At 19.9% G+C, this 14674-nt stretch overlaps 1 protein-coding gene across 1 annotated transcript; it reads right to left on the bottom strand.

The window, feature by feature from the left end:
* Positions 1 to 3718: 3718 nt before the first annotated feature.
* On the bottom strand, positions 3719 to 4713 carry K444DRAFT_717340 (uncharacterized protein). Its single transcript, XM_024888404.1, has one exon. It carries the CDS (start codon positions 4393 to 4395, stop codon positions 4096 to 4098), a length of 300 nt encoding a protein of 99 aa, XP_024739468.1. The 5' UTR covers positions 4396 to 4713; the 3' UTR covers positions 3719 to 4095.
* Positions 4714 to 14674: the final 9961 nt, after the last annotated feature.

Raw genomic sequence — 14674 nt, 5'->3', positions numbered from 1 at the left:
AAGTCTATTTTAATAATTTTACTAATTATTTTATTATTTTTACTAGAAAATATATATCTATAATATAATATTTCAAATACTTTTTCCTGCTTTAGAATACTATATTATAAGGCTTTATTTCCGAATTCTTTATTTATAACTCTTACTTTCTTATAAAAATTAAATTATAATATCTATATTATTATTTTAGTTATTTATTTATTAGTAAGCTCCGAAATATATTAGAATAAGTAAGCTATAATATTAATATAAAAACCCTTAAATATCTTATAAAATACTATAAATAATACTAGAAATATAAATAATTATCTAGATAATTTAAGTTTAATTTAAGAAATAATATTAGCTTTAATTATTTTATTATTATTATTATTTTCTATATTTTTAGTAAGCCTATATTCTATATTATTAATAAAGATATTTAATATTAAGCTAACTAATAGTTCTAGAATATTAGTATAATATATATCTAAAATATATTTAAATAATACTAAATTAATAATTATTTAGATCTTCCTAATTAGATTATAATAAATACCAGAAAGTAATTTACTAATAAGAAATTTATTTAGCTTATAAATATTATAGGAACTAAGATTAAGATTATTTCTATAGAAACTTATAATTTTATTAGAATTATAGAATATTACTATAGCCTAATCTAATATACCTATTTTATTATTATAGCTAAAGTTAATAGAATTAATAAGAATACTATATTCTAAATAGCTTTTAAGGCTATTAATAACTTTATAGAACCTAATAATATTATTTTAATTCTTTTAGTTTATAGTACTTTACCTTAAATAATTAAATATAATATCTTATTACCTATTATATTATAGTAATTAGTAGTATTTAAAAAAGTAATAGTAGAAATTTAGAAGCTTTAAGCTAGATATTAAATTAGGAATATTTTAAATACCCGAAATAGTTCTAGTATTACTAATATTTATAAACTATTATTAAATTCAAATATTCTTATTTAGTATAAAGAAAATACTAGTTAATCTAGTAATTAGAATAAACTATATAAGCTAGTAGCTATTAATAGGAAAAACTATATACTAGTTTTATTATATAGTAATATTACTTTCTATTTAATTTTTATAAAGCCCTTTTATATAAGAGATATTAAGATTATTACTAATAGCCCTAAACCTAAACTTATTCTCGAATCTAATAATAAGACTAAAAGTAATACGAGTATGATTTCTCTTATTATTTTACTAAAATATAATAAAGAATACCTTTATAAAACCCCGGGTATTATAATATTCTTATAGAATAATAAACTATATAAGAATTCCCATTAAGTTAAAGTTACTAGCCTCCTAAAAAAGAATATATTTAAGATTATTTCTAGATCTCAGGTATTAAAGAAAATATATATTTTTAATTCCCGGTTTATTAATAAGATTAAGAATAAAGATATAGAGAAAGAACTTAAAAAGTCGAGACTAGTTATCTAAACTTATAATAATAGTAAGAAATATATAATATTAATATAATTATCTATTATCTAATATATTAGCTAGAGAATTATTCTTAGTATTATTATTATAATAATAAATATTACGGAATTATATTTATATAATATTTCACAAGCTTATATCTAATTAATAACCTTATTTAATTATAATTTCTATATTAATTCATTTTATAAGCTTACTAGAGAACTAAATCTAAAGAATAATTCTATTCTAAAGATTATAAAACTATTATATAATATATTAGAAGCTAGAAACTACTAGTTTAAAACTTACTATTCCTATTATATTAATAAGTTCTTTATAAAATAATTAACTTATAACTCTTACTTATTTTATAATAAGTAACTTTTCGGAATTATTAGCCTTTAAACTAATAATACCCTATTTATTAAAACTAATAATTTTATAAAAGTAAAGTAACTAAAGCTCTATAAGGCTAAGTTCTTAACTAAGAAATATAAATCCCTTATTTTTAATTATAATCTCAAATTTAATAAAAATATTATCTATATAAATATTACTAGAATTACTCTTATATAGGAATATTAATATAAAAACCTCTGAACTATTTCTATAAAAAATACTACTATTATAAGTAATAGGAGTACTATTTATTAAAATTTCTTTATTAAGAATTAATATATTACCTAATATATAAAAGAAATATATATTATATTAGTTTATTAATTAGAAGCTTTATATAACTTATTAATTATTACTTAAGCTATTAAACCCTTAGAAACTAATATAAAGGTATTTAATAAGTATATTTAATAGTAAATTAAGAATATTACTAGAAGACTAAGATTTATAAAGCTAGTAAAAAAGTTCTTATATTTAATTATTTTTATAAATACTTTATTTATAAATAATAGAAATCTCTTTTCCTAAATTAGATATATTTTAGTTCTAGTAAATAGAACTAGATATACTAATATTATTTACTAGTTCTTTACTAAATATAAGAAAGTTACTAGAAGTATTCTAGTTTTAGAACTCTATAGTATAGCTTATAGTTTTAATATAAGTACTTTAGTTAAATCTATAATTAATAGAATACTAGAAATAGAACTATTACTAGTTATTTATATGAATTTAAAATTATTATATAAATACCTTATTAAATTAGGTATTATTTAAGAGAAATACCTAATAATTAATATAATATATCTTTATTAGGTATATAAATAATAAGAGATTATAGAAGTTAAATAAATTAAGGGAAAATTAAATCCTGCTAATTCTATAATAAAATTAAAATTAATAAATGCCCTTAAGTACCTAATTAATATAAATATTATATAATTAAATATAAAGAAATAAATTAAATATAAATAAAACAGAAAATAAATATATAGGATAGAAGAATATTATAGGAGAGAAAATTATATATAAAATGCTATGGCCTTTAGTATATAACTAAAATCTTAGAAGTAATATAGATATATAAAATATTTGGGAAATCTAGTACTAGGCCGGATTAGGGAATTTATATATAATTAGAAAAAAATACTATTTTTTGTATTTTTAGAGAGTTTCTAGTATTAGTATAACTATTTCTCTAGGAATTATATATATAGTTACGAGATATAGGATATAGGTAATAAGTAATAAAATATAGGTAATAAAATATAAAATATAAGATATAGTTATATAATCTTATATCCTATTAATAACTTAACTAGTAAACTAGACCTCTTTAGGCTTAGTAGATTTAGGGATTATATATTAATACTATAATACTATAATTCCTATTTCTAAAGAATAATTTTACTAACTATATATAAATAGTATTTCTATATTTATATAATAGTATTATATATTTCTAGTAAACTAATAAATACTTATAAAATAAGTTTATTTTTAAATAAAAAAATATAAGAAATAAGAAATATTATATTATAAATAATAAAAGTTATATTAGTATAATATAATATAAATAATATCTTAGAAATAATACTTTTTTTATATAATAATTAATTATTTTTTATATTTTATTTAACTTATTTCTTTTATATAATAAATAATAGTAATTATTAAATTTATATATATTATAATATAATCTAAGAACTTCTTTATTTTAATAGTATTTCTATTTATAATTATTAGTTTATTAGGAATACATAATACTATTATATAGGCATGAAAGTGCTATTTATATAAGGTTAGTAAAGTTATTCTTTTTAGAAGTAAGGATCGCAGTATTATGGTATTAATATGCGATCCCTAAATCTGCTAAGCCTAATGGGGACTAGCTACCGGTCGAGTCACTAATGGGACGCGAGGTCACATGACCATGTCCCGTGTCCCGTATCCCGTGACTACGCACGTGACTCCCAAGGGAATAGCTATACCAACACTGGAAACTCTCTAAAAAACGCGAAAAACAGAAAACAGTACTCCTCTCCGATCGCACGCAAATTCCCCAATCCGGCCTAGTGCCAGATCTCCCAAACGCTGTGTATCCATATCGCTCTTGAGGTTTTGGTCACATGCCAAAGGCCGCGGCCTTTTGCACGTGACTTCCCCTCCCATAATATCCTCCCTTCCCATATATTCATTCCCCGCTCTATTCGCGTTCGACCCATCCCTCCACGTCCAATTATATTGTGTTCGTATCAATGAGGCGCTTGAGGGCGTTCGATGGCTTCGATTTCGTTATAGAGTCGGCAGGATTCGATTCTCCCTTAATCCACTTGACTTCCGCGATCTCTCGTCGTTCGTACGCCTGGCGGAGGCACATTACGTCGATTATTAGGCGTTTCTCTCGAGTGGTGCCCAATTTGACGAGGCATTCGTACAGCGACTTCGAATCCGTACAGATGACTAGTGGTAGTTCCATTTCCAGTGCTCTGTCAATCATAGACTTGACTAAAGCGCCCATATCAAAACCGTGAGCCATACCGTAGAGTTCCAAAGCTAGAACGCTTCTGGTGACTCTCTTATATTTGGTGGAGGACTAGTAGATAATATTAGCGCGTCCAGTTCTATCTGCTAGAACTAGAACGTATCCGATTTGGGAGGAGAGATCTCTATTATTTGCGAACGAAGCGTCCGTAAAAATAATTAAACGTAAGAACTCCTTCGCTAGCTTCACGAATCTCAGTCCTCTGGCGGCATTCTCAAATTGCTATTAAATACGCTTATTAAGTGCCTTTACGTCAGTTTCCGAGGGATTAATAGCTTGAGTAATAATTAACAGGTCATATAAAGCTTCTGGTTAATAGACTAATGCAATATACGCTCCTCTAGTGCATTAGGCAATATATTAGTCCTTAATAGAGAGATTTTAACGAATAGTACTCTTATTACTTATAATAGTAGTATTCTTCATAAAAACAATTCAAAGGTTTTTATACTAGTGTTCCTATATAAGAGTAATTCCAGTAGTATCCGTATAAATAATACCTCTATTAAATTTGAGATTATAGTCAAAAGTAAGGAATTCACGCTCCTTAGCCAAGAACTTAGCCTCATAGAGCTTTAGTTACTTTACCTTTACAAAATCATTAGTTCTAATAAATAAAGTATTATTAGTTTAAAGGCTAATAATTCCGAAGAATTACTTGCTATAGAGAAGGCAAGAGTCATAAGTCGACTATTCTATAGAAAGCTCGTTAATATAATAGGAATAGTAAGTCTTAAACTAGTAGTTCCTAGCTTCCGGTACGCCATATAGTGGTTTTATAACCTTTAGAACAGAATTATTCTTTAGATTTAGCTCTCTAGTAAGTTCGTGAGGTAAGTTAATATAGAAATTATAATTAAGCAAGGTTATTAATTAGACATAAGCTTACGAGATATTACGTAAATATAATTCCGTAATATCTATTATTATAGTAGTAATACTAAGGATAATTCTCTGGCTAATACATTAAATAGTAAGTAATTATATTAATATTATATATTTCTCACTATTATTATAGGCTCGGATAACTAGTCTCGACTTCTTAAGCTCTCTCTCCGTGCCCTTATTCTTAATCTCATTAATAAACCGGGAGTTAAAGATATATATTTCCTTTAGTACCTGAGATCTGGAAATAACCTCGAATATGCCTTTTTCTAAGAGACTAGTAACTTTAACTTAACGGGAATTCTCGTATAGTTCATTATTCTATAAGAATACCATAATATCCGGGGTCTTACGAGAGCATTCTCTGCCATGCTTTAGTGAAATAGTAGGAATAGCAGGAAGAATTATGCCTGTATTACCTTTGGCCTCGCTATTAGGTTCGGGAACAGGTTTAGGTTCGGGGTTATTAGTAATAACCTTAATATTCCCTATATAAAAGGACTTTATAAAGATTAAACGGAAAATAGTATTACCACGTAATAAAGCTAGTACGCAGTCCTCTCCATTAATAGCTACTAGCTTATATAGTTTATCCTAACTACTAGATTAACTAGTATTTCCTTTATACTAAATAAGAACATTCAAATTCAGGAATAGTTTGTGAATATTAGTAATACTAGAACTATTTTGGGTATTTAAAGCATTCATAATTTAATATCTAGCTCAAAGCTTCTAAATTTCTACTATTGCCTTTTTAAGTACTACTAATTACTATAATATAATAAGTAATAAGGCATTATATTTAATTATTTAAGGTAAAGTACTATAAATTAAAAGAATTAGGATAATACTATTAGGTCCCGTAAAGTTATTAATAGCCTTAAAAGCTATTTGAAATACGGTATCCTTATTAATTTTATTAACTTTAGCTATAATAATAAAATAGGTATATTAGATTAGGCTATAATAGTGTTTTATAATTCTAATAAAGTTATGAGCTTTTATAAGAATAATCTTAACCTTAGTTCCTATAATATTTGCAAGCTAAGTAAACTTCTTATTAGTAAACTACTTTCCGGTATTTGCTATAATCTAATTAGGAAAGCCTAAGTAATTATTAATCTAGTATTATTTGAGTGCGTCCCAAATATATATTATACTAATATTCTAGAGCCATTAGCTAGCTTAATATCAAGTGCCTTTATTAATAATATAAAATATAGGCTTACTAGAAATATAAAAAATATTAATAATAATAAAGTAATTAAAGCTAATATTATTTCTTAGGTTAAACTTAAATTATCCGGATAATTAGTCATATTTCTAATATTACTTATAGTATTTTATAAGATACTTAAGGGCTTCTATATTAATATTATGGCCTACTTATTCTAGTATATTTCGGAGCTTACTAATAAATAAATAACTAAAATAATAATATAAATATTATAATTTAATCTCTATAAGAAAGTAGGAATTATAAGTAAATAATTCGGAAATAAAGCCTTATAATATAGTATTCTAAAGCAAAAAAAAATATCTAAAATATTATATTATAAATATATATTTTCTAGTAAAAGTAATAAGATAATTAGTAAGATTATTAAAGTAAACCCCTAGCTTATTTATATTAGCTAAGCTAAGTAAAAATAAAGTCTTTAAAGGCATAATATAGAATTATACTTATCTAATTAATATACTTACTATTATAGATCTAATAAAAGATATAGATCTAATACTAAACTAGATATTAACTTAATCTTTAGTAATTTTATTAAGTTTAATACTATTATTAGTTTACTAGAGAGCTTGAAATTAGTTAGAACTAGTAATTAAGTATCTAGAGGCTTTAGTATTAATTATGACTTTATAAAAGTAATAAGTATTATATCTTAATATATTATTAATTATAAAAGTCTAGGTATCTTTTATTAAAGGTTTAATAAGCTCTAATATATGGTTTTTGCCTATTATCTAATATATAAAAAAAAAGAAAAGTAAGGTTATCTATAAAAGTATTAGCTATAATTATTAGTAGAGCGGGAATAGTAAGAGTAGCTAAAAAGCTCTTAACTAAAGTAAAGTAAGAATCTAAGTAATATTTCTCTTCTTTATTTATTTCCGCTAATAAAGTCTTAAAAGTATTATTTACTAGTTTATTCTTATTATCCTTATTACTTTCTTTATCTTTAGCTTTAGTAATATACTATATATAAGTATTACTAAAGCATTTATTAAAGTTATAAATATTTCGGGATCTAAACTAATAGATATTTCTATTCCTAAATCAAGCCTTCTTAGTCTCTTATTTCTCTAGTATATGCTTCTATAAGTAGTATTCGGGCTTCTTATATATAAAACATGACTTTGGGATATAATTATTATAATTACGGGACTTAAAGTAATTATTACGGGTTCCGAAATTACGGCTAGGTTTAAATTAATAATTTCCGGAAAAATAATAGCTTGAAAAGTTCTAAGAGTAATATTATTAATTAGTAAAGAAGATTTCGGAATTAGCTTATTATTTACTCTTATATATAATAATAAATAACTAAAGCTTATTAATAAGCTAGCCAAGATTTATAAGAGAATCTAAAATTACGTATTTATATACCCGGAAGCCTTAGTAAGAAATAATAATTTTATTATAAAGAAATTCGGTAATTCGTAAATTAAGTATAAGACTATATTATAATTAATATAATTTATTAATTAGTAATTAAATAGTCTCAAATATTATCTTTTCCGGGAATTTAGCTATTATAAAAGCTAATATAATAACGTTTCATATAACTAAATTTCGATATTTAAATCCAGGGCTTTTAAAAAAGCTACGGATATTAATATAAGCCTCTTTATATATATATTAAGAGAGCTAGTTACTATAGAAATAGTCTTAAGCTAGTTTCTTTAATATAGTAAGAAAAGCTCGTATTAGTACCTCTTATAAAAGCTCTATATATTAGTAAATATTAAGGAAAATAGTAAGTTTATAATTAAAATTACTATTAGATTTATTATACTTTTACTCTTTAGTATAAATCTTAGTAACTTCCCTAATAAGTCTTATAATTAAAGGAAATTAGGGATTATTCGGATATAGTTATAATAGTAGTAATAGGACTAGTAAGAATATACTATTTATTTCTAGAGCTTTTATACTAATATATAAATCTAGTAAAGATATAAAATATAGTAATAAAGAAAGTAATAAAAGAAATAATAGTATAGGAATATTAAAAATAATAGATTCTAGGTACTTATTCTTTATAAAAATAATAAAGCCTAATAGGATTAGTTCCTTAATAAGATCTAGTCTAGCTACTAATATATCCTTATTTAACTATATGTACTATATATTTTCCTTTATAATAATATATAGGATATTTATAATAGTATTAGTACTACTATTCTATTATATAAATATGCTATTATACTAAAGAATTTTATATAAGTATAGTATTTCCGGGAATTCAAACTTATTAAAGTTCCTTTAATAAGTAAAATTCTTAAAGTTATATCTAAATAACTTCTAAAGATTATTATTAACTATTTTATAAAGAATATATTAAAATAGCTTAGTATTTAAGAACTTAGTTATCTTATTTACTCTAGTAAAGTTTAGGTTAATTTCATATCTCTATTTTCTTACTAATTCCTTATAATTATTATTATTTATAAAATAATCGGATTAGATAAATCTAATAAAGAAATTATTTACTATAGTAAGTTCTACTATTATATGTTTTATAGGCTTATATCTAGTTTAAGATATAATAATTTATAAGAAAAATAGATTTATAGAGAAAAGAGTAATTTATAAAATAGGTAGTTTATAGAAGATATTATTTTCGAGATAAAAATTTCATTTATAATAAGAAATTTAGGAAATAAAATTTAAGAAGTAAAATATTAAGATTCCGGAAGAACTTAATAGTTCTAAAGCTTAAGAGCCCTAGAAATTTAAAAGAAGATAGTTTTTAAGAGGGTTTTATAGGAATTAAATAGAAATAAAGTAAAATAGTTAAATAGCTAACTATTTTAGTACTTGGTAAGATTAAGTACTTTTCTTACTTATATAACTAAATTATAAGTAATAGAACTAATAGATATTTCCTCCTTTAATATAGTATAATTAGACCTTAGTAAGATTAAGTATCTTTCCTGCCTATATAACCGAATTATAAATAATAGAATTAATAATTATTTCCTCTTTAACTAGAATAATAGCTTTGCCCCTAAGTAACTGAATCTTAGGCAAGTATAGCTTAATTCTTCTCTAATTTATAAGTACTAACTAATTAGTATTAGTTTACTAGAAATATATAATACTATTATATAGGCATGAAAGTACTATTTATATAAGGTTAGTAAAGTTATTTTTTTTAGAAATAAGAATTATAATATTATAATATTAATATGCGATTCCTAAATCTACTAAGCCTAATAGGGATTAGCTACTAGTCAAGTTACTAATAAGATACGAGGTTATATAACTATATCTTATATCCCGTATCTCGTAACTATGTACGTGACTCCTAAAGAAATAGCTATACTAATAATAATTTAATAATTCTAAAAAATATAAGCTATATTTAATAACGAGTTTAATTTTCTTATAAAACTTTATTAATCTTGCTTATTAATTTAATTAGTTTTAAATAACCGGCTATTAATTTATAGAGAAAATATAGACTATTAATAATATTATTAATTATTTAGTTCTATAATATTTTACTATAGTTTCAAATATAATATAAAGTAATTATTATAGCTAGTTAGCCTTAATTAATAAACTCATAACTATATAATAACCTTTTTACCTAGTTTTACTAAATATATAAGCTATTAATAGATCTATATTTAATATTACTATTAAGAAATTTACTTTTTTTTATAAATAAATACTTCTTATTATAAAATAAAGATATAGCTAAAACTAAAAGAAATATTAAAAATAATTATTATTATACTAAAACTAGTATAAAGACTTAATTAAATAGCTACTAATTTTCTGAACTAAATAGTAATAGAACTAAAGAGATTTCTAGAATAAATAATAATAATAGTAATATAACTAATATAGCTCTAATATAAAAATATCTTTTTTCTTTAGAAATAATTACTAAAATAACTATATTTATTATATAAATACTAGATAAATATAATAGATATTAGAAATACTAATTATTTAATAATAATAAAACTAGAATAAATAATAGAGATAATAGAAAAGATAATAATTTTAATAATAGGAACTAGAGCTTTAGTAATAAATATAATATAATTAATATAAGCGGAATTTTCTTAAAATAAAATTTAGAAAATATTAGTTTTTTCGAACTTAATAATTCTATAAATATAGAAAATTATAAATATTAAAAAAAGATTATAATCTAGAAAAATATATATCTTTTTATTAATATCTTTTAATTTAATATATAAGAAAAATATAAAAATATTATATATATAAACTTATATATTTACTTATATAAAATAGCTTAAAGATAATATATAAAGAAAATTATAGAAATAATAAAACTTGCTTTTTAATTTATATTAAAAAAAGTTACTTTATAAATAAAGTATTTAGTAAATTACTTTAAAGATTTTATATCTAAAATAATAAAAAAACTTTAAAATAAAAATTATATTATAGAAAATATAAAAAAAGATTATAATATTTATAAATATATAATAATAACTATAAGATATATAAAAGCTATAGAAATAAATAAGCTATATTAATAGCTTTTTTATATATATAATAATTTTAACCCGGAATTATAACTATATATCTTTATTCTAAATAAGAAAATACTAGTATTAGAATAGCTTAAAAACTTAACTAATAAATAGGAATTATAATAAAATATAATTATAATAAAATATAATTATAATAAGATATTCTTATAATATTTTAACTTAACTAGTTTTATATTTTAATATTAGAAATATAAATCCCAGATATTTATAAAATAGTAATTATTAAAATACTATTTCCGAATTTTATTTTTACTAATTCCGGTTATAATAATAGCTATACTAGTTTTAATAAAGAAATAGTACTAATTATAAATAAAATATAAAACTTCTTTTATTACTAAAACCCAGATTTTTTTTTATTATAATATATAAAAAAAATAAAGAAAATAAAACTTGTTTTAAAAAAGAATACTTTAAATAAAAATATAATAAGTAATAGTTTTATTAATATTATTAAAATAAGAAAGCTAATCTAATATTTAATTATATTAATATATTAGAAAATTATAGAAATAAATATAAAAAGAAATTAGAAAATAATAGATATATTATTATAAAAAAGTTTATTTTCCTAGACTTTTTAATAAATAATATATAATTCTTATAAAACGAGTTCTATTTAGCTATTTCTAATAATATTAGATCTCGTATTTATAAAAAATATAATAATATATATTTTTTATTTCTAGATATTTCTAGATATTTATACTAATACTTATAATAAAATTAATACTAATACTATAATAATTCTCAAACTTATAAAGCCCGTTATAATAAAGGTTATTAAAATAATTTCTTATAAAGTTAGATATAAAATAGACGAGATTTCTTATATATATATAATTCAAATCCGGAAAGCTAATAAAATTAACCTATATTAATATAAAATATATATATTCTATTATAGGCTAGAAATAGCTAAAAAAAAATTATAAAGAAATTTCCTATAATATTTCCTAATTTATATTTTTTAAAAGAATTCTAAATAAAATTATATTTATAAAACAAGTAATTTTCCTTATATATATATTTAATATAATAAATAACTAAAAATATCTTAGTAAGATCTTTATTATAATATAAGTTATAAAATAATTAAAACCGGGCCTATTTTTTAATAATAAGTTTCTTTAATAAATATCTTTAATTATTAATTACTAGAACTTTATAATTATTATAAAAGTATATAATAATCTAGTTATAAATATTATAATTCTCTATTATATTTCTAAAGTAATATATTATATTCTTATAGCTAGAAAAGTTATTATTTCTCTAAAATTAAAGATAATAGTTCTAGTTTAGTATATATTAGTTTTAGAGAATAAAATATACTTTTTTTAAAGAAGCTATATAAATATAAAGAATATAATTCTAAATTATACTAACTTTATTAGTATTATTAATAATATAAATATTATAAAAATAATCTTAGTAAATATAAATCTAAACTAATTAATAAATATTAAAAACTAAGTATTTTTTAGAATTTTAAATAATTAAAAGAAAACGAATCTAGTAATTTTATAAGAAACTAATATAAACTTAGAAAAACCTTAGTATAATAAATAATATAAGTTTAATATTAATAAACCCTAGAATATACTAGAGATTATATATAAGAATAATATATATATTTTATATAATATTATTATTAAATTCCGAGAATATTAGATTAATAGAAGCCTAATTAATATATTAGAAAAAGATTATATAAGAATTCTTCTTATTAAAGGCTAGTAAAATAAGAAAATTATATTAAAAAAGTTTTTCTTAAATTAGAAATATAAAAAGATTATTAATAATATCTTTAATAAATTATATTAATAAGATTAAATAAAATAGATTTATAAACTAATTTCCTTTATCTTATTAGTATTTATAGTTATAAAGAAATATTTTATTATTAATCTCTATATTATAAATAAATTAACTATTTCAGATATATATCTATTACTATTATAATTAGACTTAATTAAAGTATTATAAAAAAAGAAAATAATCTCTATTATTAATAGCTTCTAATTCTTTTATTAATTTCTTATTATAAGAAAGTATTAAGATTACTTTATAATTATTAGCTATTATAGTTTGAAATATTTAAAAATTATATTTATAGGTTTCTAAAACTCTATTTAATATATTTAATAATTTATAAATAAGTAGCTATATAATTATATTAGTTTTACTAGGAACTTTATTAATAATATTATTATTTTCTTAGATATAATAAAATAATACCTCTAATATTTTTATATTATTCTCGAGCTATTTATTAAACTATAATTATTTCTATTAGTAAAAAAGTTCTTTATAAAATACCTATTTATAAAATTATTAGACTATTTAGTAAATATATTTAAAATAATAATAATATAGAAATAAGTTTTAGTATTTAAAGAACTTATTTTTCTTATTATATTATAAGCCCTAAAATAATATATTAGAATAATTAAATAGTTATAAATATATCTTTTAAGTTATATTTATATAATTAAACTAATATAGAAATAAAAAACTTAATTACTAGAAATTAGATAGAAAATTAGTATTATAAAAGAAAAATAAAAAAACTATTATACTAAAATAAAATATAAGCCTATAATTCAGGAGCTTATAGTATTTAAAAAGCTATAAAATATACTTATAATTTCTAGATTTCTAGTCTATTTCTCGCCTAATAAAATTCTTTTATTTAATTTAGATATATTATAAAAATAAGAATTCTTTATTATAGCTTTTTATTTAATACCCGAATTAGTACTAGTAAATATTATTAAGAAGCTATTAGTATTATATATTTAGCTAATTCTTTTTATAAATAAAGTATTAAATATAATAAAGAAATAATATTATATAATAAAATTAGAAATTATATATCTAATATAAATTTATTATAAGTTCTAACCTATAATCTAATCTAATATAAATCTAGTAATTATTTTTACTAATTATAGGGCTATAAAAGAAATTTATAATTAAATAAGCTTAAATATTTCTAATATAATAAAAGCTAATATAAAATTAGTTTATATTTTAGTATATTTTAGTTAATTTAATTTAGATATCTATTATTATCCGGGATATTTAAATATTATACTAGATATATTATTATATTTTAATATTATTAAAAAAGCTAATATTTCAAATAATAATAAGCTTAAATATATTATATTTATTATTGAGATAGTAATTAATCCGGAATTTAAATAAAAGCTTATTATTAGTTTTTAGGAGAATTCGAAATTTATAAGAGCCTTAGAAATACTAGATATAAAAAAGAATAATATATTAGAAAAACTACTAAAAGTTAATACTTTTTTTTAAATAAAAGAAGGCCTCTTTTACTATATTATTAGTAACTAATTCCGACTTTATATATCTAAAAAAGTAGTAAAAGATATCTTATATCTAGCCTATAATAAATTCTATTTTAGTATAAAATAAACCTTATATAAGCTAGATAAGTTCTATATTTCATAATTAATAAAATATTTCGAAAATTATATTATATATTATTTAGCTTATTTCTTTAATAAGATATTAAGATAATATTTTTATAAAAAACTATAACTAATTTATATATCCTTAATTTTATATTATATATTATCTAGCTTAT

Source organism: Hyaloscypha bicolor (assembly GCF_002865645.1).
Source record: "Hyaloscypha bicolor E unplaced genomic scaffold K444scaffold_53, whole genome shotgun sequence".
NCBI classification, from domain to species: Eukaryota; Fungi; Ascomycota; class Leotiomycetes; order Helotiales; family Hyaloscyphaceae; genus Hyaloscypha; species Hyaloscypha bicolor.
Note: the sequence above shows the minus strand (reverse complement) of the source record. Positions and strands in the feature narration are given on the sequence as shown.

Excerpts from the sequence above, each read along its gene's own strand:
- K444DRAFT_717340 (XM_024888404.1), bottom strand. The coding sequence starts at position 4,395 with ATGGCTCACGGTTTTGATATGGGCGCTTTAGTCAAGTCTATGATTGAC.